Genomic DNA, 27,333 nt, shown 5'->3' with positions numbered 1-27,333 from the left:
GTCCTGTCGGTACTCCACTTAGTTGAACCATAGTTTCATAAACAACCTTTCATTTTCCTTCCTTACATTCCAGGTGTCCAGCTTCAGAATTAATGGAGACTGCATGGCAAAGTCATCACTAGCCTTTAACAGACTTTCAGCACTCAGTTAGGGCAAGACTCTTTCATCCAACTCCCTTAGAGCCTGGCAGAATAAACAACTCGGTATCCTGAATTCACAAGAATTTACAAGAAGTTATAAAATTATGAAATGTGTTATGCTTATCACTCTGTATCCACAGACCCAAGGATGCTGCACATCAACACTAATAATGGTTCACATGATTTATCTAACGGCACAGTCAAAAGTGATGAGAGTAGTAAAAAGTCAAACAGTAGAATTATTGTCACCCAGTGTGTGCATATGAAATCGAAGTCACAGTTGCAAGGTGAGGACTTTATAGCACAAAGTACACAAAGAAAGACTCTACCCATTCTGAAGGAAACCACCTTTGTGCTCTGGAATGTAAGGAAGTAGAACTACATTTTAACACACTGCAAATGGTTTGGATAATATGGGTGGAAATGTTACAAATAAAAATCTTTATTGGCACCAATAAATAACTATAACGTAAAATATTTGCCCAGTGTTATTAATATTCATGTAACTGTACTGTATTCAGATAATAAATGATGCTGCAGTCATAGAAGGTTAATGGATTTTTTTTTATGCTATATGGGTGCTAGCTGAAAAAAGGTTTTGAGAACTCAAACCTTACCTGTAGGATTTGGAGAGTCACCTTAAAATACAAAACACCAAAATTAAACATCAATAATACAGCTGAGAAACAAAATATATTTTATTAGCAATGTAAAGAAACAATGTAATGAATCCAAAAGAGGAAAGTTAGTCACCACAGCCGTTGAACTCCAGAAAGCTTTGATAGCGGCAGGAGCAGTACACTGAACCAGGTGTGTTCACACACTCAAACTTTGCATTAGGGCAGGTTTCAGGGTTCTGACACTCATCTATATCTGTGTGTGGCAGGGATCATGTGATAACATGCATGTCTTGTAAATGTATTGCACATTTTAAGAGGTCATGTCTCTGTATACCTGTGCACTCACGTCCATCACCAGAAAAGCCAGGCTTACACAGGCATGTGTAGTTATAGCCAGTGCTGTAGCAGTCTGCCATCTCATGACAGGGAAAGCGAAAAGGAGGAAGGCAGAAATCTGTTGGCAACCATAAGAAGCATTAGTTGACAATAAAAAGATACCTTTTGAAACGTTTTTATCAAGCTGTCAAAAAAATGGAGCTAGTTAAAAACTTTTTAAAACTTCCACTGAAGGAAGGTGAGACAGGAGGCCATTTACAAGCACAGTGATGGAGGTGCCTAATATTAAAATTATATTTTATGCATGAGCACTTTTGTGATAGGTAAAAATTCAACAGTTCAGCACCATTAAATAACATATTAATAATGTATCCTGCTTTGCTCAAAGAACTTTGGAGAAAAGCAATTTACTCTACCTTCAGCAAGGCCTTTGCAAGATTCACTGGTTTGGGACAACTTTCATTAAAATATATATATATATATATATATATATATATATATATATATATATATATATATATATATATATATATATATATATATGTATATATATGTATATATATATATATATGTATATATATATATATATATATATATATATATATATATATATATATATATATATATATCTTATATTTTTTTTATCATAAAGTGAATGATGCTTACCATTCTCAAAGCATTTGTAACCTCTTGTGTCATTAGAGACAGTTCGGGGAGGACATTCTCCACAGCTAAAACTGTCCCCCTCTCTCTGACTGAAGCAGTCCACTCCAGGGAAGCAAGGCTTGCCTTTACACACATCAGTTCTATTTCCACAGTATCTTCCACCAAAACCTGGAGGGCACAGACACCCCACAACCTGGGAATATAAGAGTTAAGAACAAGCTGAACTACAGCATGTGTGTGGGGGACAAAAAAACAGCAAGATATTTACATTTATGTCATTTGGCAGACACCCTTACCCAGAATGACTTACAATTATCTCTTTTAAATATATATATATATACATATACATACATATACAACTGAGCAATTAAGGCTTAAGGGCCCAGCAGTGGCAGCATTGGGATTAGAACTCACAACCTTCCAATCAGAAGTCCAACATCCTAACTACTGAGCTACATTATTTAGTCCTATCATAGTAACAGTATATTTGAACTGTATGCTGAGATCAAATTAAACTTACACTGTGATGACGTTCAAAATATTTAACAGTCACCTACTGAATGCAGTTACCTGAAATTTCCCCTGCAAGTGGTTCTCTGCCACACTTTGGTACTGGCAGGTTCCTCCGTTCAGACAGCTGCAGAGCTGCAGAATGGGGATAAGCACAGAGCTGGACATGTGGTCGCTCACCTGCACAATGAGCAGCACGGGCTGAATATTTAATGGAGTCCACACCAAAACACCATCATCTGCCAGAGGAGTAAGCACACTGTTATACCGATAATCAAGTCACATAAAAATGAGCAGTACAGTCTTAGAAATAAAAAAGGGCAGAACCCATGGCTTCCTATCTGAAGAAAGTCTTAAATGCTTTTCAATAAGGAAGGTGTACAAGTATATATTTTAAAAAATAATTAACTGGAAAGCATGTCCTAGGGTTCTGAGGTAATACACAGCTTTGGCAGCAGTCTCTCTCACCTCATAATTCAATCCATAGTACAATGAGCAGCTCTTTAATCTTTATTAAACATTAGTGACTTTAGGGGAATTTTACCTCTTCCTATGGTGGCCAAAACTGGTCGTGGATACAGCAGGGAGAAGCTGACGGAGTCTCTGTTAGCATCCTGGGCTACAAACTGCACTCTTACTGTAGTGTTCACCTTACAGCGGATCACTGTGGGCTCGCTCAAAATGGGTGGTATGTTACCTGTTTCAGATAATCATCATGAGTCAGGACAAATAAGGTGGTGTTTAAAATATAATTTAATATTATCTTACCTGTCATTCAGGGACATTCCTTTTTATAGGCATGATTTGGTTTAGTTAGCTTTAGTTTAATTGCACAGCATAACTGAGGGACAACCCTTCATTTGATACTTGCAGGTACTTGCAGTATATTTTGCATACATGTTTATAAGCATAAAAAGTCTATTATAAAGCAATACAATATGATTTATGAAAGCTTTATGTCAAAACTTGCAAAGTGATAAAGGTTTTGCATCATGATTTATCTGTACATATAAGAGAGGAGAGGTTTCAGTTAGTATTATGGACAGACTTTTCAAGACTATTGTGACTGTGAGCATTTATATCTTTATCCTAAGTTTAACATTACTAGCAATATCAGCTTATCTTCAGCTAATATACAGACAAGGCAAAGATGTAGAAATAGTGTAGTAGTTTAATAGTTTAAGGGCATTAAATCATTCATTCAGCAGACATATGTGTTTAATACATAAGTAAAGTTAATTCATTCATTCATTCATCAACTTCAGTAACCACTTTATCCTGGTCAGGGTCATAGTGAATCCAGAGCCTATCCCAGGAATACTGGGCATAAGACAGGAATATTCTCTGGCTGGGATGTCAGTCTGTCACGATTTCCCCTTGAGCTAGCGCTGTAGCTTGCAGCGTGCTTGGAGACCCAAAGCGCGAGTTCGATGCGTGAGCTCGAAGCGTGAGCTGATGCGCGAGCTCTTAGTGAACGCACGCTTTTGGGTCTTCAGTGACATTGACTTTGTTTACTTTCTACATGTGACTTTGTTATGGTTTTTGTTCTGTCTCTGCCCCTGTATTGTCATTGGTTGTTTCCTGTAGGTCTGGCACCATTGTTTTCAGTTGTCTTGTGTTTCACCCCGATTACGTTTGTCATTTAAACCCCTCGTGTCTCTTTGTACCTGGTGTAGTATTTTATTGTTATCTCCTTAACAAGCAGTTGTTTCTTGTTTCTCGTTTTTGATTCATGTTTATTGATATTGTTTCTCATTTCTCGTTTCTCATTTCTGATTCTAGCCTTGCCCAGTTTATGCCTGTTGGTAGATCGCCTGACCCATTGCCTGTTATTTCGACCACGCTATTGTCTCATGATTTTGATTTGTCTGCCTGACCCTCTCAAATAAAAGTCTTTCACTGTACTTGAGTCCATCTTCACCTTCATAACTTTAATACGTGACAGAAGACTACACCCAACCCTGGATGCAGCAGGAAGATGGAGGAGACGTCACACTAAGGAAACCAAGCAAACCATCCCAGCTTTGGATTCGATCCAGTTTCCTCAGGGGACATTTGCAGATGTCCCAGATCAGTATGATGGGTTTTTTGGCTACCCTGAATATTTTCTGGTTGACCACCAGATCTATTTCTCAAGCCTTGTGGACCCCAAGCCAAGGAAAAAGCAATAGATAAGGTTCATGTTCTCCCGGTTTTTTGGCTCAGCCTGCCAGTGGGCACAGTGTCTAGCAGCCATGGGATCCAGCCAGGGGACTGGAGAATGAAACTCAGTTTGTGAGACTATTCGTGGTGGTGTTCAGCAGTCCAGAATACAGGGCCATCCTAGAGGATCTGTTGGGGAGGCCTGCCTCACAGAAACAATTACCATGGCGTTCACCAAATATTATGAGAGGACAAACTGGGTGACCTCTTTCCCCAAGCTCCTGCCTAAGACCTACTATGTGGTCTCCTCTTCCAATCTCCAGACAGAGGTCAACAATGCGACCTCATCTTCAGAGCTCCAACCTGAGACCCACAAGGTGGTCTCACCTGCAGAGCTCCAGCCGGAGGTCAACGTGGCGACTTCATCCCCAGAGCTCCAACCTGAGACCCATGAGGTGGTCTCACCTGCAGCGCTCCAGCCGGAGGTCAACACGGTGACCTCATCCCCAGAGCTCCAACCTGAGACCCAGCAGGTGGTCTCACCTGCAGAGGACCTATCAAAACAGGTTTGGGGGCTATTTTATGTTAATTCCGGGATATTTTGTGTAGCGAAAAATCATAATTAAGTCTGTTTGAAGTTGTAACACTACTAAATGTATAAAAGTTAGATGTATAAATGTATAAAGTCAGACAGGAACTTGGCGTGCTTTCGTTGGTTCAGGTGTAGAGCGGCCTATTCCACATCACAGAGGAACGACATGATGTCCCTGGCCTGGCTTGAATGCGGCGCGATGGCTTCTGCACAGCCAGCGGGAGGAACGAAGCTCAAGGCAGAGCCTGAGGATGAAGCGATGTTCCCCATGACGCTAGAGGGGGGAAAGAAAAGGAGCGATGTCCTCGGCAAAGCAGGATGGCAGAGTGACGTCCTCAGCCGACCAGGATGGTGGAGCGACATCTTCAGCCGAGCAGGAAGGCGGTGCGACGTACCCAGCCGAGCAGGAAGGTGGAGCGACGTACTCAGTGGAGTAGGAAGGTGGAGCGATGTCCAAAGCAGAGCCTGGTATAGTGACATCCAAGGCAGAGTAGGGAAGAAAAGCGGAGCTCTTGGCCGTACCAGGAGATGGAGATGGACGTTGGCCGCACAACGTCTTCAGCTGAACAGGGAGACTGAGCAGCATCCTCAGCTGAACAGGGAGGCTGAACGATGTTCTCCATCGACACGGCAGGCTGGACTAGATCCACAGTGGAGGAGGAAGGGTGGGAGATGGTTCCAGCCTGGTTGGAAGGCTTCCCTTTGGTATACCCCATGACAGAGTACATCACGTCGAACCATTTCTGATTGTTTTTAATTAATTTTCCCTCCTACTCCAACCTCGGTTTTTCCTTTTCATATAGTTCTCTTGGACTCTGAAATTTTGCTGTATCCATTTTGAGGTCTTACGTTCAGTCACGATTTCAAGGTGGAGATGGATGCAAGTGCAGAATTTAATTAATAGCACAACCAAACACAAAACAAGAACTATGAATCAGGAGCAAAACACTAAGGCTAAGAATAAACATACACCAAAGACCATAAACACAGCAATAGGGACAATGGCCAAGAAAGACACACGTAAGACAAGGAGTGCAGTGCAAACTGGGGCTATACACACATAAGTGCTGCTTAACAAGAATGTGATTCAGGTGCAGGTGCTCATGTGACTGTGATGCAGTGAGGTGCAGTGGCTGCTGGGAACTGTAGTTCAGAGATCCTTCTATGATATACATGACACTCGCCTGAACTTAAACAATCCCTACTGTATACTAATACACATTTTACAAAAATAATCAAATGAGGAGATTGAGATGGAACAGTTGGTACTTGTTGGGTGGTTTAGAATACCATTACATGGTCACATTATTTTTATTAGGATCATTAGGTCTTACCAAAGGTAACAGCAAGCTTGTAGAATTGTTTTTGATCCTTCAGGCTCTGTAGGCCCAGATTGGTGTTCTTTGAGGTTAGGATGTCATGCACACATTGCATGCTGCCCTGGCATGTCTCCTGAAGTCTGACGAGTGTTTCCGGGCTAACTGATGCCATCAATTCCTCTGTGCTCACAGGTTGAAAGGGTATCAGGGGAGGTGTGGTGAATAGGAGACGCTCTGGTAGAGGGACAGCCCCTGTGGGACAGAAGGACATGGCAACAATGGGTAAACACAACACTAGTAATGAATGGTAAATCTGCTGTCTCCATAAGAGGATGTATTAATGCAACAGCTAGATTCACAATCCAGATGAACCTTTGCAGTGTTAACCAACTTGTATTTATTACCAGATATGGATGTTCTTTTAACCTATCTGTTTCTGTTTTATTGCAAAGTGCAAAATTGTATTTGATATATTTCATATATCTTAATTTCAGTTTTTAGCAATATAAATAATATTTATAGAACTAGAGCCACAAAGCTCCTTCATATGCTTTGTGGAGCCTCCTAATATAAAGTGTGTATAATTGAGATAATCAATATGTGTGGTAGATTTCAGTTGAATAAAATGTAATATAAATTGTGATTTATTTATTTTAGAAACTGATAGAAGGTTAGTATCTGATGTTTTAAAATTAATTTAGCATATAAAAGACCTCTGAACTAAAGAGGGAATAGCAAAGTATGCACAAGCCTAAAAGAGACTGCAAACTGTTTTGTATATACAGTTTGATTTGCTTATACTGTAATTAGCTCCACACACATGACTGTCCAAAGAGCAGAAGTCTGTCCTCAGAGGGGGGGTTGTTGTCAGGTGAAGACAGCAAGTGTCCATTGGAGAGGAGGAACTCATTGGAAGTGTTGGAACTCCAGAGGCCCAAGAGGCCTACGGTGCGATTGTAAAAGCTCTGTGGGATCTCCACCAGAGTAGAGAGTCTCCTGGCATCCCCCATCCACACAGCCACATTCAGTCCTCCTTCATAGACAGTTGCACAGCGCTGCACTGAGGGACATCGCAATGCAAAGCCTTGTTGTACAACATGTACTACACCTGTTAGAACAGCAGGAGGTGCTAGAGTTAAACATTTTCTCTTTTTCATATGCAAGACAGATTTGGAAAGCGAAAGGCATTTCCATGGCATGAAAACATGTCTATGAATGTCTAGCATGTCTTTCATTTAGATGGGAGTGACATAAATGAACCTGCAAGTTTCTAGGCACTAGAGTTATACAGGTATGGCATAATGGTACAACAGGTAGCACTGCTGCTTATGAGCTCCAGGGTCCCCTGTTCGATTCTGAGCTCAGGTTACAGTCTGAGTGGAGTTTCACAAGTTCTCCATGTTCTCCAAGTGTCGTTGTCTGGTTCTTAAAGGTTCTAAATTATCTTCCCAGTAAGTGCATTGGCTATGCTAAATTGTCCCCTAAGTGTGTGTAGCGCCCTCTCCCATTGACTTAAGTGGCCCTGAAATATTAACAAACCAACTGAATAAAACTTCAACCAGGCTTCATGTGAATGTGTGTGTGTATGCATGGTGCACTACAATGGACTGGCATCCGATTTAGGATGCATTCCTTGCTTATCCCCAGTGTTCCCATCATAAGCTCTGGATTTACCTCAACACTAATTGGGATAAACCCTTTACTGAAGATGAATAAATGAATTAATGGTTACACAAATGTCACTAGCTGCTCTAATTTTGTATTCCTGGTTATTAATCTGTCAATGCAAGACTTAAATAAGCACTAGAACCGTGAACATATTTTAAAGCTAGCTCTGTGTCTGAGTAAGTCTAGTCTGCAATATTGTTCAAACCTGCAAACACTGGAAACTCCACATCATTGATTAGTACAATGAGCTTCTCTCCAGACACAGAGCTTCGCCATTCCACCTGCAGAAAAACAAATTCAAAAGCTTTGCATAACAGCATAGAGGCATGCAAATGTGGGTAGTGGGTAGAGCTACAGATTACACAGCTGAAGAATTTAATTATTGAGGCACTCTGTAAATCCATGTTTTTTTCTTCATGTTTGCAGGCTAAAGAGACAGCTTAATTCTGAATGTACACACAAAATGGATCACATCATTCAAAAAATAAGATTTGAACCTTGCCGAAGGCCTGGTGGTATGCGGCTAAGCGCACTAGAGCTGCCACTTGACTGGGCTGCCCGTTAGTCTCTAGCACCCCTGTCTCTCCCTGCAGAGTGAAGACATTGGAGCCTTTACTGGAGGACAGACGCACGATTACAAACACTCCTATGGCTTTGAAAGTGTACTTAGTTCCATCGAATGTAACAAAGTGGAGGCTTCCGTATGCCAAACCTGCAGAGAAGCAAATAGTGTATGGGTACATTTAAAGTTACAATCGCATATCAATTGTCCATGTAACATGATATGATGTAAAAGAAAAATTAAAAAAGCTTTGACATGCTTAATTTCCCAGGTAAATAAAAGGGTTTTAAAAGACCCTGAAATCTGAAAACCCTGATTGCATACAGTACCAAAAGACTGAAACTATTCATTATTATTATATTTTTATTATATATTATTGGATCATAGAATAATAAAGTAACACACACATTAATGCACACATGCAATGACCAAAAGTGTAAAACTAGCTATCGTTTATAAGGATAATAGAGCTAGCTCAATATTCCAGCTAATATTGTGATAGATTTAACTAGTAACATGGTACAACAATTGTGTGCATAATATCCCAGCAGAGAAACTAGATTGTTTTCTATGTTTTAAGTTTAAGACCACTTGCACAACTTTAATTTTTCAATGAAGCAGCTCTGTGTCGTGGCTCTGAAATTCACACTGAACTAACTGCCCATCAGCCCCAGCACATCACACAACCATGTCACATGTCCCACTGATCACACACCTCTGGTACCCCTAATAAACACCTCTATATACAGTCTGTCAGCACCTAATTGTCAAGCTTTAGCTGTTTATCATGTTCATGTGTTGTCATGTGTGCCACAGCCACTATCATAGTCAGTTTTTTTCTTGTGTCCATTATGTTTAAGGTCCAAGCCACCACAAAACATCTCTATTAGGTTTTAACTGAGGCCACGTCAGCTTTAAGCAACTTTTGTATTTGTTTTAGAAAGAAATGTTATGCCTTAGGTCAAAATGTCGGTAAGACTGTGGAAACTACTCCGTTCAGTCAGGTCTGTGACTGTCTCCAGACTTGACTGTACTGTATATGAGAATAACATCTGTGTAATTTAATGTTAAAGAAATGACAAATGTTTAATGTTAAATATTTGTTTTAGTGTACCAATACTGTACATCTCACCAAGGCCAGGTGCTCCTGTGCTTTCTGGAATGCTTGGGTCTACATGTGTCCAGCCATAGCCCTGACACCGGTCTAGTGGTCTCTTAGCCAGGTAAAGATGGCAAAATGAAGACAGGACACAGCACCACTGGAAAGGCAGGAGATCCTTATCTGAAGACAAAAAGAGATAATATTACAACCAGTAACAGATACAGACATTCTATATCCTTGAAAAATAATATTTTAGAATATTTTATTCTATGCCTACTGAAAAGCTCAATGGCATATTTTGATTTCTCCATTTCCGTAACATTTTTAAAAATCAGAAAATTTGAATAATGACATATCATGAAAAAAGATTAGCTGCTTTACCAATATGCTCTTGTATCTTGTCATTGGTAAAATAGCGTTCGCTATATCCGGCCAGCAGAGGTCCTTGGGGGTCATACACGCACCTCTTTCCTGCATTTTGCTTGTTGAAGAGTATTGACTGAAACACTTGACCTGCAGTTCCACCCCAGCGGAGACCCCGCAGCTTCTGCACATATGTGCCATTCTCCACTGGCAGGGTCTCGGGACCAAATGCCAGGTCGTCCAATGCCTGATTGCGAGTACAAGGGCATGGTGTCAGTCCTAGTGTCCACTCATTGGGCTCTGGCTCCTTCAGAGCCCATACGTGGCACTGCCTCTGAGGATCTGAACTGACCACTGTGACTCCAGTCAGGTCATAGATAAGCTGCCCTAACTGGCCTGTGTTGCCCACAATGCTCTGGGGACGATAACGACCACCTGGGCCAAACAGATTTTTGGGTGGGTTGGGAATCTCATTATGGAAGTTACTGATGCCATCAGTGTAGCCTATCAGAGCGCTGTGGTAAATCCTCTGTCCTGGACCCCAGTTCATGTTGCCGTAGCGGAGCAAGGCAAATGATCGAGTACCATCTGTGGTCAGGATAGCTTGGAATGTGTTTGTCTATGGAGTAACATTGAAATTAATGTAAGAAATGGTTCTCAGTCTACATATGCACAATGCTATCATTCTATATACACTAAAATGTTCCATATTTTTGTTTTTGTGTGAAAAATGTTCTATTACATATTAGGCCAAAGTTTTCACAACATAAAAATGTCTGAAAATTGACCTTTTAGTAACCTACACAGTTGTAAATGCCAGCTTACCTCAGATAAGTTGATTTTCTGGTAGGAGATGGGCAGCACATGGTCCCATGTGATTTTTAGAATCCATATGGGAGTGAATGCAGGTTTCCCCCTTTTTGCCTCAAATTGAGTCACATCTTTACATGTGCGGTTGAAGACTATTTGAGAGTAAACATCTGATATGTTCAACGGATGATATTCCTATTAAAGAGGGAAACACAGAATTGATCAGGTGAGGGCAGACATGTTTATATGCAAGATAAAGACAACATGATATCCAACATGCAAAACACAACTCCAATTAAGTTAATTGGTAAAAAAACTGGGATCAGCCTAATGCACATTTTCTGCCCATTCACAGTTCAATACAAACAATACACCTATATCATCTGATAATATATCAAACACAAAAAATATTATGAAAAGCAGATTTCATGAACTCATGCGAAACTTATGCTGCTAACCTTGTAGAATAGTTTACCATCTCCTAATGTGAGGTCAGCATCATCCCAGAACACAGCTAACATTGCCATGCTTTCATTACCAGTAAATCCTTGGGGGAATGGAATAGGAAGAAGGAGCTTCTCATTCATGTCTACTGTCTGGAACTGAACCAGGCCATTGTCTGAAAACTGAGTAAACCTTGTGTTTACTTGGTGTGTCATTGGCAACTAAAATTCACAAACACTTGTTTTAATAAATATCATATTATCTAATTATTTCAATAAATGTAACTTTTAAAACCTGCCTACTTACAAATAATCTTTCATAGAGCTTGCCCATGAATGGAAACCCTACAGGTGGAGTTATGTATGGAGAGTTTCCATCTGCTGTTGACAGTGGTAATCTCACATCACCAACCTCCAGTCCCCAAGGGTACAGTACATTCTCTGGGGGCATATATAGAGAGAGATAAAATGACTTCAAGTGCTTTCCTATCCACATGTATTTTGCTAACATATCTACAGTACCCTTTAAGGGAAACATTTTGAGGGAAAATACTTTAAAATAACTTGTTTCAGAGTTCAAGGTTTAAAAAAAGCTGACAAACCTCTTTCCAAAATCCCAAGAAAGCAAATTTTTGAGCTGGTATTAGTATTACAGATCACTGAAGTATTTAAAAGTGACAGACACATCAAAAACTAAATTTTGTGTTGTGCTATAATGTAATGTCTAACCAATTGGTGTTGACTGTTGACAGTTGGAATTATCACCATGGCAGGTGCAACTGAAGGATCCGATCAAATTGGTGCAGGTTGTGTTGCCATAGCAAGCAGTTGCTGAGAGACACTCATTTCTGTCAGTGCATCCATATGATCCGCTCCCCCTCTGATCTGTCGTATCCCAGCCATTAGCACACTGGCACTGAAAACCAGCTATAGAGTTTCGGCATATAGCAGCAGGATGGCATCCACCTCGATTCTGCTGACACTCATTTAGGTCCACACACACTGGTCCAAGAGCTAACAGACCTGGAGAACACACGCATATGTACGATCCTGGTGTATTGATGCATTTGCTTTGTGTGTGGCAAGGAGAGCTAGCTAAAGAACATTCGTCGATGTCCTTGCATTGTGTCCTATCCTCAAAATAACCCAAGGGGCAGTGGCAGGAGAAAGACCCTATGTTGTTCCAGCACCGAGCCAGTGTGTGACAAACTGCTGTGGCATTCTGACATTCATCTGTGTCTGTACAGGTTCCATTCTCCTCCTGGTACCCCATGGCACAAGAGCATTGGTATGAACCATGCAAATTGGTGCAAACCTGGTCTGGACGACAGGAGTCAGTGAGCATACACTCATCAATGTCAGTGCAGTTTGGCCCCTGAGCCTTGAAGCCAGACAAACATGGACATACAAAGGATCCCTCCGTGTTTACACACTGTGAATTTTCAGTGCACAAACTTGTACTTTTCTTGCATTCATCAATGTCTTGACACATTGTACCATTCAGCAGAAAGCCCATATGGCACGTACATTCATATGAGCCTGGAACATTCACACAAGTGGAGTGAGCCTGGCATATTGAACCATTCTGGGATGCCAAGCACTCATCTATATCAAAGCACTCTGTCACATTGCTCCAAAATCCTTTATTGCACAGACAGTAGAATGAACCAGCAGTGTTGATGCAGGTCCCGTTAGTGCATAGCGGGCCAGTCACTGAACATTCATCGATATCTTTACAGTGGGTGGCATTTGAACTGTTACTGGAGAACCCAACCTCACACTGGCAGAGAAATCCACCTGCTATGTTGACACATGCACTGTGCTCTGGGCATGTAGAGTTATCCAGACATTCATTCTTGTCTCTACAGTGTGTTCCATTACTCAAGTACCCATCCCAACACTCACAGAAATAGGATCCAACTTTGTTTTTGCAATTAGATGAATTAGGACACAGTGTTGGCCTTGTGGCACATTCATCAATGTCCAAACACATGGAGTTGTTGGCAACAAAGCCAACATTGCATGGACAGTAGTATCCCCCTTCCTTATTGATGCAGTTGCTGTTGTCAGGACATGTAAAATTACCCATCTCACACTCATTTATATCCTTGCAGTGTGTCCCATTGTTCTGAAAACCTTTCCAGCAGTCACAGTAGTATGAGCCTTCTGTGTTGAAGCAGTAGGAAAACTGTGGGCATGCTTGCTTTCCTGTCCAGCCGCACTCATCCACGTCCTTGCACTCCATTCCGTTTCCATAAAAGCCTTCTCTGCAGGCACAGTAGTATGACCCCAGTTTGGCATTGCATTCAGCATGTGTACTGCAGCCATGAGTGCTGTTCACACATTCTCTCTCACTCACACAGGTGCCAGAATCATAGACCATACCCAGGCTGCAAGTACAAGTGTATGCCCCAGGTGTGTTTTGGCAAATCATGTTGTTGCCACAGCGTGAAGGTTGCAGACACTCATCCACATCTGCACAGGTAAGGCCATCACCCTGGTAGCCCTCCAGGCAGTGGCAGACATAGGAGCCCACTGTGTTGTTGCACAAAGCAAGATGACTGCAGTTGTTATGCAAGGTTGAATTCTCCAAACACTCGTCCACATCCACGCAATCAAACCCTGACCCGGGCATACCCGGTGGACAAGTGCACTCGTAGGATCCAGGAGTGTTAGTGCAGCTGGCAAAGGGATGGCACCCTCCATTCTGAGACTGGCACTCATCAATGTCTAGAAGTCATCCAAAATGGACAGGGTCAGGGTAACAGCCCTATGATTCTAAAAAAGGAGACGCCAGACAAAGGTGCAATAAAAAGTATTGTATGGATAGAGAAATTTGACTTACCAGAGCAGCTTTTTCCATTTCCCATGAAGCCACTGAGACAGAAGCACAGGTGACTCCCAACAGTATTATCACACTGTGCAAACTCACTACACTCAGCCTTTCCAGACGTACACTCATCCACATCTTGAGATCAAAGAAGACAAAAATGTAATGAAAGAAATGAGAAGTGGGAAACTAGCTATATCAGGAGTTTATTTCATGATGTTTCAAGGTCTGGAGACCCCAAATATTTTAGGCTTATGTAATTAATACTGAATCATTCTGTACCAAGCTACATAATATACAAATGTACAGTTATCATTAAACAAAAGACCCTAACTGATAGGCATGGTTGAATTCATGTTTGTGACAAATATAAAACATTTCCAGATTAAAGTCAGTATAGTTACCCATGCATTCTGTTCCATTTTGAGAATAACCCATTTTGCAGATGCAGGAGAATGAGCCTGGACTGTTTATACACTCAGTCTCATTCCTGAGACACACATTCTGCTGACACTCATCAATGTCTGAACAGATCAATCCATTTCCTTTGAACCCGATGTCACATACACACTGATATCCCATAGGTGAAGGATGGCAGAGCCCAAATGGATGGCAAGGAGGGTTACACCATATGCTAGGTGGAGCACAAGTGTTATTATATACCACTGTACCATTCATACATGAGCACACATATGTTCCAGGAGAATTAATGCACACTGAACTAGCAGGGCAGGTAGTGTTTGATAACACACATTCATCCAGGTCCAAGCAAGTGAAGCCATTTCCTTCAAAGCCCTTTTGGCATTGGCAGGAGAAGTCACCAGGGATGTTGTGGCATAGAGCGTGTGGGTGACACGCACCTTCTGCTGCACATTCATTCACATCCTCACAATAAGTACCATTTCCACTGAAGCCATTTTTACAGGTGCACATGAAATAACCAACTGAGTTGACACATGTAGCATTGGGATGGCATGCCTGATATATTAGACACTCATCAATATCAGAACATCCTGCGTTCGTATTGGGACGAGTAAACCCTGTCTGGCAGGAGCAATCATAAGAACCCTCTTTATTGGAGCATTTCTCGTAGGCCTTACAAGGCTTTTCCAGTACCTGGCATTCATCTATGTCCTGGCACATGCTGCTATTGACTAGGTTAAACCCAGAGGGACAGAGACAGGAGAATGACCCCATGCTGTTAAGGCATTTGGCCTTGGCACTGCATCCACCATTGTTCATTCGGCACTCATCTATGTCTGAACACAGTGTCAGGCCATCACCCGTGTAGCCCACCATGCAACTGCAGTTGTAACTCCCAGGCAGGTTGGTGCAGAGGGCATAAGAGGGGCATTTCTGGGACATAGCACACTCATTCACATCCACACAGAATAAACCATCACCAACAAAACCAGGCAGACATTCACATGTGAACGAGCCAGGCAAATTTGTACATGAAGCATAGGAGCTACAGCTGCCTTCTGCACATTCATCCAGATCCTGACACTGTGTTTTATTGAAAATATAGCCTTGACCACAATCACAGTAGAATGAGCCTGCAGTGTTGACACAGGTTGCACCAACTGGGCATACATTATTTACTTTACACTCATTAATGTCGGTACACTGGAACCCTTCTCCAAGAAAACCAGAGCGACATGAGCACTCATAGCTGCCAAGCATGTTGATACACAGTGCGTTTGGGTCACAGAGATTCTTCCCACTGCATTCATTGACATCCACACAAGTAATTCCGTTCCCGACAAAACCTTCCTTACAAGTGCATTGATATGAGCCAGGAGTGTTTACACAGTTGGAGGACGTACTACAGATACCGTCTGCACATTCATTAATATCTTCACAGGATTTCCCATTGCTCCGGTAGCCATTGCTGCAAAGGCATTTGTAGGTTCCTGGTTGATTTATGCAGCCCTTGAAACCTAAATGGGCAGCACACACCCCTGGAGTTTCTGAACACTCATCAGTGTCCAGGCAAAGATAGTTGCCATTGCCTTTATATCCAGAATTACACGTGCACATGTATGAACCAGGGATGTTAGTGCAGAAGGCGTTCCAATGGCAGATGCCTGGCCTGGTGCATTCGTTATCATCAGTGCACTGAAGCCCATTTCCAATGAAACCACTCTTACACTGGCATGTTCGGCCCCCATTTGTATTAGTGCAAATTGCATCAGTGTGACAGCCACCATTTCCTGTTTGACATTCATTAATATCCACACACTGAAAGCCATCTCCAGAATATCCGTTCAGGCACACACAGCTGTAGCTGCCTTTTGTGTTCTTACAGAGTGCTTGTATGTTGCAGCTGTGAATACCAACAGTGCATTCGTCTATGTCTTCACACTGTAGTCCATCACCATTGTATCCAGGCAGGCAAACACAAGTGAAGCTGTTACGTGTTTTGACGCAGTCTGCGAAGATATGGCATATCTTTCCTATTCCTTCACAGTCACTGAGATTTGGAGCTATGAAAAAGAAAACATGGGTAAATGCATATGTTTATCGTGATCACAAATAAAATAAAATAAAATAAAATAATAGGAAATTAAAATTCTCAAATGCAAGGCCTTGATGCTCACGTACAAGACCTTGTCAAGAACAGCACCACACTACCTCAACACTCTCCTTGAGGTTTACGTTCCCTTATGCAATCTGCGATCGGTTAACGACCGACGCTTAGTAGTGCCTTCTCAGCATGGCTCAAGGTCCCTTTCCAGAACCTTCACACTAACTGTCCCTCAGTGGTGGAATGAATTCTAACCTCAATCCGCACCGCAGAATCTGTCACTATCTTCAAAAAACAGCTAAAGACCCACCTCTTCCATGAGCACTTAACTAACCCCTGAAATGCCAACCCCGCATTTTTAAAAAAAAAAAACTTACTCTGGCTGTTACACCTCTTCTCTGCGCACTTTGCTTCTCTAGAGCTCAATTAAACATCTTGCATGGTAGCACTACTTGTATTGTTCTCCGCTTGATTTATCACTTCTCTTGTATTTCCTCATTTGTAAGTCGCTTTGGATAAAAGTGTTTGCTAAATGAATAACTGTAAATGTAAATATAAAGGAACACAGAGGCGGGTAGTTAAACACTATATTTACACTGTTACATTTAAAAAATTTACTCTTGCTCAAATCAGTTTGTAAAGGATTGTGCTTTTGCAAAGGAATGCACTTTTACTTTGATATGCTTGTATATGTTCCTCCTGCTACATTATTTTTTTCTGTGGCTGATTCCTAAATCTCACTCTATTGGCAGTCTAGAGCACTATTGTGTTACAATAAGCTTTAAAATTGTGATAAGATTGTGATACTCTTAATTAATTTGCTTAAAAATATGACACAACTTTCATTTTCGAAGGTTTATATAGTATGTGAAATGACAGCATAGTAATGCAATAATATTGTCTGTGAGAGGATAAACTTCTATTGTCATTAATAGCTGAGTGCATTTGAATATTATATAATATTACATTGAATAATGTCCATACATCCATCTTCTACCACTTACTCCTTCTTCAGGGTCACAGGGGAACCTGGAACCTATCCCAGGGAGCATCGGGCACAAGGCAGGGTACACCCTGGACAAGGTGCCAGTCCATCGCAGGGCACAATCACATACACACTCACACACTACAGACACTTTAGCCTACCATGCATGTCTTTGGACTGGGGGAGGAAACCAGAGTATCCAGATGAAACCCCAACAGCACAGGGAAAACATGCAAACTCCGCACACACATGGCCCCGGTGGGGATCGAACCCCAGACCCTGGTGGCATGCGGCGAACATGCTAACCACTAAGCTACCGTGTATACGTTCCGAATGATGAACGATAATTATATGCATTTTCTGAGACGTTATGTATTTATTTACACTGAAAGATTTTGATCTATCATATGCATCCCAATGGTGCTTGTTTTGAAATGTAACAATTATTCTAATTCCTTGACTAGTTCCTTTAACTGTGTATTTACTTTCATGACTACTTTTCTTTTTACATTGATGTGAGTCATTATAGTGAGTCAAAATTTTGGCCATATCACCAATGAAAAACTGTATGATTAAGGAAATGGCTCACCTACACCAGTGTACATAAGAAGAGTACACAGATACAACAGGCAGAGCTGTGGAGTCCTTCCCGAGAGAGAGTGAGAGAGTGAGAGAGAGGGGGGGGGGGGGGGGGTGACAGCACATGACATATTATAAGTGTATCATTGAAGTTAATTTGTAGCTAAAATAAATGTTGATGGACTATATTGAGCAGAGAGACATTCCTATGTATTAACTCTTCAAACTGAATTTATTGAGAATCATTTCCTTTACCCCAAGGGTTGGGAAAATGCCAGGTCACATAAGCAGGTAGGTTCCTGTAAGCGCTTAAATAATAGTTCTGGCTCATTTACCAGTAAAGGTAATCCATTTCTACACTGAACAAATGCAGAACAAGATACTGTTACTGTATTCCATACAAAAGTCATACAAAAGCATAATGTGTGAAGCATAACCTACAGGACAGTATTTGAAAATTAATCAGATGCTTTGTCATAAAAAGTGGATTTAATTTTTTTCTCACCATATTCTACAAAATATACAAAATACATTTTGTAAATTCTTTCTTACTTCTGAAAGAATGTTTTTAAGTAAAATACCCAAATTTTTAAAAGTTGAAAGTTATTTAGGACCAAGCACATTTTGATGGATAGGTACATTAGCTGTTACTTTCATTCGTGTTAATTTGAAGAAATCAGACACTTACATAGTCTGTCCCATATCAAGCTGTAATGCAGATACAGAAAAATCTAAATATAAACAACACAGATAATACTGCACACCTTTTAGGCTGGAATTCCCCACAGTACCCCAAGTGTACAGTGTCCTCCACTAATATTGGCACCCTTGGTAAAAAAAAAAAAAAAAAAAAAAGGCTGTGAAACCTTTTTTGTTTAACCTTTTGATCTTTTGTTAAAAAAAACAACAACACAAAAATACTCTGCGTTCATGGATATCAAACAACTGCAAACACAACACTGTATCACATAATGTAGTTTAAGACAGATACAATTTCAGTTAAGAGCTTTAATGAAGATTATAATATCCAGAGAGCAAGGCAAAAGACATGAACAAAGACAGGCAGTGGTCATTCGATCAGGTTAGAACAGGTAAAGCAGCAATCAAGGTCAAAGGAGGAAGCAAAGTCAAAAACCAGGATAACAAACACTATATTAAGGCTTGGTACATGACAGAGAAGAGATCAAGTGAGCATATCACTTCGCAAAGACATTGTGTCTGAGAGTCTCTTTTATGTGTGGTGTGATTGTGCGTAAAAATCGTGTAATTGGGAACAAGTGTCTCTGATTAGTTCTCAGGAGAAGGTGACTTGTCTTTGTGTAGATTTGGATGTTGGCCATATTTGTAGTTTGCAGTGCATTTTGCGAAATGGAGTGGGTTTGAGTTTGCCATGACATGACACACAGGTTTATCAAAAAAATGTCTTGGCAATTGTTGGCACCCCTATGAATTCATATAAGAAAAATATATTCAAAGTATTTTCCCATTGATATTTTTACATTTTTTAGTAGGGATGCACCGAATGTTCGGCAACTGAAATTATTCGGCCGAAAATTGCAAAAAAAGCATTTTCGGTGTTCGGCCGAATAAGTGAAAAGGCCGAATAAATTTGACCGATCAATGACGTGTTTGATGACGTGATCAAATAACCTTGCAACCAGAATGAGACGCGCTAATGTCACGGTCTCGATGAGGGGGCACGCGTGTGCACGAGCTGTGGACACGTGCATTTGTTTTGTTTCTCTTCCGGAGCATGTTTCTGTCACGTCGCGAGATGTAAGGGAGTAGAGTACGGAAGCAGGTAAAGACATATTTATTTAAGGGCAGGCAGACAAATCCTATATCTACTATAATACTCCGCGAGGTGTACAGGGACTTGAGCCGTATATATCCCCAATATAATCAGCTGTATAGAATCGAATAGAACCATTTTTTGCACTCTTGTCAATGCACTTTATAATGCAATTTTTTGTTGTAGGCTACAGAGTGTTATATTCTTTCAGCAGTCAGTTATAGGCCTAACATCGGTTATTCAAGGGGGGCTCAAAGGTGACCACATCAAAATATTTTTATTTTACTCATTTATTTATTTATAGTTATATTGTGCCTTGTTGGTAGCCTATGCCTGCTGGAATGAAAAAAAAATGTTCAGTGTTAAATAAATATTTTGAAATTGTAGTTTTTGTAATTGATTTTTTTCTTTGAAAAGCAAGACAAAATAGTAAAAATCACATTTTGACTATTTAATTTATGCAATGGTGAAAAAAATGGCAAAATAAATGGAAAAAACGCGAAAAAATGTGTTCGGCCTTCGGCTTTCGGCCAAGTTTTTCATTATATTCAGTTTTGGCTTTGGCCAAGAATTTTCATTTCGGTGCATCCCTATTTTTTAGTACACCTGGGTGACTAGGAACAGGAAAATGTTCAACCATGTCTTCCTGTTTCACGAGACTATAGACCAAGGAACATAGCTGTGATGTGCGGCAAAAGGTTGTTGAGCTTCATAAAATAGGAAGTGGCTATAAGAAAATAGCACAAGCATTGAAAATGCCTATTTTAATCATCAGGGCAACAATTAAGAAGTTCCAGTCAACCAGAAATGTTATGAATCAACCTGGAATTGGATGTAGACATCTATATTGTCTCAACACACTGTGAAGAGGATGGTTCAACTGGCCAAAACATCTCCAAGGATCACAGCTGGAGAATTGCTGAAGTTAGTTGTGTCTTGGGTTCAGAAAGTCTCCAAAACTAAAATCCGAAGTCACCTACATCACCACAAGTTGTTTGGAATTGTTTCAAGAAAAAAGCCTCTACTCTCATACAAAAACAATCTCAAGTGTCTTCAGTTTGCTGGACACTACTGGAACTTCAAATGGGATCAGGTTCTATGGTCAGATGAAACCAAAATAGAGCTTTTTGGCAATAAACAACAGAGGTGGTTTTGGTGCACACAGAGGTAGCCATATGGAAAAGTTCCTCACGCCCACTGTTAAATATGATGGTGGCCATAAGTATTGTAAGTGGCCATAAGTATTGACTAAAAGGGTGCCAATAATTGTTGCATACCTATATTTAACAAAGATATTTTTTATAAACCTGTATTTTATTTGCAATTATTTGATATCCATGAGAGCAGATTTTTTTTTGTGAAATTTATTTTTGTGTATTTTTTAAACAAAAGCATAAAAGGTTCAACCATAAAGTCAATTTTTCACAGCCTTCTTTGCTCATATTTACCAAGGGTGCCAATACTAGTGGAGGACACTGTAATACAGTCATTGGTATATATTTGCATATGTTCTGCACAGTATATTTTTTAGCCAATATGAATAACATGGTTAATAAACACTAGAATATTAGTATATTTAGCTAATATTCACTGGAGGACTGTGGAAGGGTTAAAATATTAACTCTGGAAAAATGGCATATATATGACAACCTATCAAAAATATAGTTCAGCTGCCTTGAGCAGAGTGTTTTCTGAATTTTAATAGTTTAATAGTTATTCTAACTATTGCTCTGTTAATTATTGGAATGGTTTCTGTATGTACAAATGAAACATAAAACCGACAAAATATATTTTTCTCCTAATGGATTATTTGAATTAGCTACAATTAGGTGCCATACATTTCAATATCTCATTTTTATCAGCCTTGTCGGGAATCAAATTATATAAAACTATGTGTACTGATTACTTTCTGGCAGAGACGATATACAGTATGATATATTACAATCTAGGAAAATGAAGACATTAATGATCAAATGTATATACATGGCATTTAACATGGCAGTTACCAGTTGCCTTAACTGAAGGAATGTGTTTGACCATTTTGAAATCATGGTCTTTCTCTATAAATTGGTGTGAAACAGCATGTTAACTACATGTTGAATATTATCACCATTATGCCATGTTATGATTTACATTTATATCTTACTCCCCATTTAACCAGACCATGAGTCCATAATGAAGATATCAGCTGGCTTGTAAATAGGAACTATGGTTACAAGAAAACAAGCCTTATGATTCAGACCTGATTTTTTTCAAATTTAAAGGAAAAATTTTCTTTTTCATTTATTTCTTTTGCATAATCTATTATTATTTCAGTGTTTGAATTTTGTGATGTTTACTTCAAACCAGTATATACGTATATCCTGGAATATACATTGGAATGTTTACTTCTTTTGCAAATTTGTTTTTACTGAATTGAGATGAAAAACTAAGGACAGTTACTAGTTAATTTCTTAAACCTTTATCAAAACAAGACATTCTATCTATCTATCTATCTATCTATCTATCTATCTATCTATCTATATATATATATATATATATATATATATATATATATATATATATATATATATATATATATATATATTAACAAAATATGAAATAAGTCATAAGAGTAACCCTGGCTGTCCCATTGATTTAAATCATACAGCAAGGTAATAAATAGAAATATATACTCACTGCATATCTTACAGATGGACTGAAGTTTAAGAAGCTGGCATTGGGGCAGAGAGTGATCTAGTCCTCTCAGGCTGCTTTTGTCTGTGTGTCTGTGCCCCCCTCCAGGAAGACACTCATTCTGTACCCAGCTCTCGTCCCTGTTTTGAGTCTGACCACAATGGGCCATCTTACAGCATGCTGATATCTTAAACCAGCAGAAAAGGGAACACCCATATTTTTATACACCTGTTTTGTCCTCCCAGCAAATATATATTCCCTTTGGCCTCTTACATGTCCTTTCTCACAAAACATTTATGAAAAAGAACAAAGAATCTTATTTCATTGCCATAACTTCTTGCACAAGATACCTGAAGCCCTCCAGACATTTTTCACTATGTATGGGTATAATGTTTTAAGAGACTTGCTAATAATTCTGCACCGCATTACCATGACTAAGCATTACCAGACTGATCCTTTTATACAAGAGGGTAAATGAATGATGTATTTGTTCCCAGTATATTTTCTTAAAAACTCTAAAGTTGGCCATTTAACGAAATGGATCTTTTGCTGTGAGAGGCATTTTACTGAAATGGTTTGAGTACATTTGTCCCATCAGAGGGAAGAGTCAATGCAAATACAATACAATGCAGATACAAAGTTATTCTGATTGAGCCCTTTTATCCTATTATGAAACATTTCTATCCTGATGGGAGTGGTCTCTTCCAGGAAGACAGTGTGCGCATTCACAGTGCAAAGGTGCTCACTGAATGCTTTCATGAGTATGAAAATGATGTAAATCATATGTAATGGTTTTCCTAGTCACCAGATCTCATCCCAGTTGAATATCTATGGCAGATTTTGCACTAACATGTTAGACAACCTTTATAAAAACACCAACTAAGGGAATATCTTTTGGAAGGATGGTGTTCATCCCTCCAGTACAGTTTCAGGGACCTGGACAATTGATGCTAAAGTGCAATGAACCTGTTCTGGTGGCTTGTTCTGGTAGTGGAACACCCTTATTAAGACTAAGAACTAAGAATGTTCCTATTATTTGCACCAGTCTGTAAGAACATAGAAGAAAGATCAGTAAACACCTAGTGGGGAAGGCAGAGGATACAACATATTATATTGCTGTTATATTAATGGTATTGAATTACATTTTAAAATGTAATTAATTGCAGTATATTTATTTTATACATGTACATTCTGTATGTGTATGCATATTGAAATATCTGTATGTGTATGCATATCATTACTAGTCCATGCTCTTGTCATATCAAAACTGGACTACTGCAACGCACTACTCTTGGGCCTCCCAGCCAGCTCTATCAAACCCCTTCAGATGATTCAGAATGCAGCAGCACGTCTCGTCTTCAACCAGCCCAAAAGGACCCAAGTCACACCCGTCTTCATCTCTCTCCACTGACTTCCTGTAGCCGTCCGTATCAAATTCAAGGCCTTGATGCTCACGTACAAGACCTTGCCTGGATCAACACCCTCCTACCTCAACATTCTCTTGAAGGCTTATGTTCCCTCACGCAATCTGCGAAAACAGCATACTATCCTCAAAAAACAGCTAAAGACCCTCCTTTTCCATGAGCACCTAACTAACTCCTAAAATGCCAACCCCACATTATCCTAAAAAAAAACAAAAAAAAACCCTACTCTGGCACTTACACCTCTTCTCTGCGCACTTTGCTTTTCTAGAACTCAGTTAAGCATCTTGTATGGTAGCACTACTTGTATTGTTCTCCGCTTGATATATCACTTTGCTTGTACTTCCTCATTTTTAAGTCGCTTTGGATAAAAACCGTCTGCTAAATGAAAAATTGTAAATGTAAAAGCTTCATTCATTTAAAAGTATTGACACGCAATAATAATTGAATGCAATGTGATATCCATTCATCCTTCCATTTCCTGTAGAGCTTATCCTACACAGGGGAGCCTGGAGCCTATCCCAGAGTACTCGGGGCACGAGACAGGAGAGACCCTGGACACGTTGCCAACCCATCGCAGGGAACAATCGCACACACATTCACAGACCCATTCACACACTACGGACAATTTGTAAATGCCAGTCAGCCCTTGTTTGAAGGCTGGTATGTTTTAGTAACTTCAGCAGCCTACTGTATGCACTTCCTCTTGTGTTTGTTTGTGGGTGTATGTGTTTATGGTTGTGAGGGAAATGATCATGCATTAGACCTACTACAGTTGAAAAGTATTTTCCACATCCCCCTTGCCCTTAGTTATTTATTTATTTATTTACTACTTTAAAGCCTTATTATGTTCAATTTATCTTTCTCTGGGCCTTTTAATCCTCATATTCTACTTTTTATCCTTCTGGGGCAGTGTATGATTTTCGATGATTTCATATGATTAAAAGACAGGACAAGTGCAAAATGCCTCAACATCACTGATTGTGTAATAATGTGTGAGAAATGTTATGTGTAAGGGTTAGGTTTGTATATGTCTCTGCTTAGACATGGTCTGAACATTCAATAGATTAAGGTTTACCCTAATAAAAAGCCTTGGATTTCGAAAGCAGTTAAATCTAGTTTACAGAAGAAAAAGCTGTCCTTCAGTCAAAGAGGGGCTTCTGAAAAAGACGCAGTCAAAAGGGAAGTTAAAGAGGAAAAAGTATCAAACTAAAGTAAGGAGCAAATTGGCTGAGCCTGGCCCGGCATGAAAACAAACATAAACACACAGCAAAGTAAGAACATATATTTTATTTTATTTAAATGTTACTTGAGATTTGATCCGTTTGATTTTAAAAATGAAGTTGATGGACATAGATGTAAACTTAAAGATAACCACCACTTCATCCTGAGAGAAGCAGAAGCTGAAAAATCCTTCCTTTCTCTAAAGATAAATAAGAGCCCTGGTCCCAACAATGTCTGTGCTAAATTACTGACATCTTGTGCAACGCAATTAAGTTTGATCTTCTATGATATTTTTAATATGTCTCTATATCTAGAACATATACCTAACATGTAGAGGCAAGTTGTCATTACCCCGGTTCCTAAAGGCAGTAGTCCTAAGGCTTTTTAGGCTGGTTGTGCTCACTTTTCTTGTAATGAACACTTTTGAAAAGCTTGTAAAGACAGAGCTTGTAAGGGAAACCGAGCAGACACTCGACCCTATGCAATTTGCCTGTACTTTAGGGCACACAGAAGAGTTGAAGATGCTATGATCACTCAACTTAACCTTTTGTTTAAACGCCTAGAGGGTACACATGCTAGATTGTTATTTCTTGACATTTCCTTGGTATTTAACACTATCCAACCCCACATTTTAGCCATGAGGCCGACAGAGCAATTTGAATTGAGTAATAATCTGGTAGGTTGGATACTGGACATTCTGACAAACAGGACACAAAGGGTGAAAGTCAATGGCATTTTATCAGAATCCACAGTAAGAATAAGAATAGTACCATATTCAAATTTGCAGATGATACAGTCAGTCCAGCCACAGCCCAGTCATTGATGAGTTTGTCACTTGGTGCGACGAATCTTTCTTGGAGCTAAACGTAACAAAGCAAAGGATACGATCATAGATTTTAGAACTCATCCTTCAATCTACGATACTACGATCATTAAAGACCAGGCTGTGGATTGTGTAGAGAGCTACAGGTATCTTGGGACAGTCATAGACTCCAAATTGACCTTCGAGAAGAACTGTGAGACAGTATGTAAAAAGGGACATCAGCGTCTGTTTTGTCTCAGAAAACTGATAAAGTCATCATATTGATAAAACCATGATGACCCTCTGTTATTGGGCGTTTATTGAATCAATCTTCTCATTCTCCCTTTTGTAATGGTTTGGTAATCTGTATCTGAAAAACAGAAATTCTTTGAAGCAAATTGTCAAGTGGGCTAGTAAGCTTATAGGTGAGTCTCAACTCAGTCTATCAGGTCTTTACTCCACACAGGTGCAGCGTAAGGTGAGCTCTATTATTAAAGACTGTTCCCATCTTTTACATACTGAATTTCAGCCTTTTCCTTCCTGCTGCAGGTTTGTGGCCCTTAGGTGGAGAACAAAACTGTGCTGAATTCTTTTGTACCTGCAGCCTGTACCTGTGCTATCAAAAGCATGATTAGCCATTTGTTTTGTTAATTATTTTTTTTTTAAAATCACAACACATAAAAAGGTATTTTATTAGTCTATCCATCCATTTTCTGTACCTCTTATCCTACACAGGGTTGCAGCAGATCCTAGAGCCTATCCCAAGGAACTTGGGGCATGAGGCGGGGGACAGCCTGGACAGGGTGCCAACTCATCGCAGGGCACAATCTCACACACATTCATGCACTACGGACTCAATGTGGTATCAAAATCCACTATTTTACTTGGAGCTATTTGCACCGTAACACAGAAAACACAAGACTCCGATCATTTACACATACTTAGACAACCACTGCTATGCTTCCTGAACATGCAGGTTTTATACAGCTGAAAACCTTTGAAAACCTGGGATAATTTCAGAATGAAGGTGGTGATATAAAATGATCTTTATGTTGTTTTTTATCCTGTAAGATATAAACATTAAATAATAGAATTTAGTAAAAAAAAAAAATAAATAAATAAAAAAAAAAAAAACCTGTCTGATATCAGGATTAGGTTGTACTAATTGTTGTACATAATTGGATCCATGAAGCTTAGCCAGGTAGTCTGTGATTTATTTATTTA

The 27,333-nt window shown here is 39.8% G+C and overlaps 1 protein-coding gene across 2 annotated transcripts in view; it reads right to left on the bottom strand.

Moving 5' to 3' along the window:
- Positions 1-22,826, bottom strand: part of si:ch73-105b23.6 (fibrillin-2) — a 32,036-nt gene extending 9,210 nt beyond the window's left edge. The window contains exons 1-20 of one of the 2 annotated variants that reach the window (XM_017463152.3): positions 22,666-22,826; positions 18,205-18,260; positions 14,508-16,589; positions 14,119-14,241; positions 12,003-14,003; positions 11,581-11,714; positions 11,289-11,456; positions 10,846-11,025; positions 10,039-10,639; positions 9,688-9,837; positions 8,491-8,705; positions 8,199-8,274; positions 7,146-7,433; positions 6,341-6,577; positions 2,817-2,969; positions 2,333-2,511; positions 1,763-1,955; positions 1,095-1,214; positions 894-1,013; positions 758-778 (exon numbers count right to left, since the gene is read on the bottom strand). In XM_017463152.3, coding sequence (XP_017318641.1) covers positions 758-778; positions 894-1,013; positions 1,095-1,214; positions 1,763-1,955; positions 2,333-2,511; positions 2,817-2,969; positions 6,341-6,577; positions 7,146-7,433; positions 8,199-8,274; positions 8,491-8,705; positions 9,688-9,837; positions 10,039-10,639; positions 10,846-11,025; positions 11,289-11,456; positions 11,581-11,714; positions 12,003-14,003; positions 14,119-14,241; positions 14,508-16,589; positions 18,205-18,260; positions 22,666-22,670 — 7,102 coding nt within the window. In that variant the 5' untranslated portion in view covers positions 22,671-22,826. The remainder of the gene's footprint in view (positions 1-757; positions 779-893; positions 1,014-1,094; positions 1,215-1,762; positions 1,956-2,332; positions 2,512-2,816; positions 2,970-6,340; positions 6,578-7,145; positions 7,434-8,198; positions 8,275-8,490; positions 8,706-9,687; positions 9,838-10,038; positions 10,640-10,845; positions 11,026-11,288; positions 11,457-11,580; positions 11,715-12,002; positions 14,004-14,118; positions 14,242-14,507; positions 16,590-18,204; positions 18,261-22,665) is intronic. The other variant, XM_017463154.3, reaches the window with a different exon arrangement.
- Between the last annotated feature and the right edge of the window lie 4,507 nt (positions 22,827-27,333).

Source organism: Ictalurus punctatus, chromosome 3 (assembly GCF_001660625.3).
Source record: "Ictalurus punctatus breed USDA103 chromosome 3, Coco_2.0, whole genome shotgun sequence".
Classification (NCBI taxonomy): domain Eukaryota; kingdom Metazoa; phylum Chordata; class Actinopteri; order Siluriformes; family Ictaluridae; genus Ictalurus; species Ictalurus punctatus.
The sequence above is the reverse complement of the archived record's forward strand: the minus strand, read 5'-3'. Positions and strand labels throughout refer to the sequence as shown.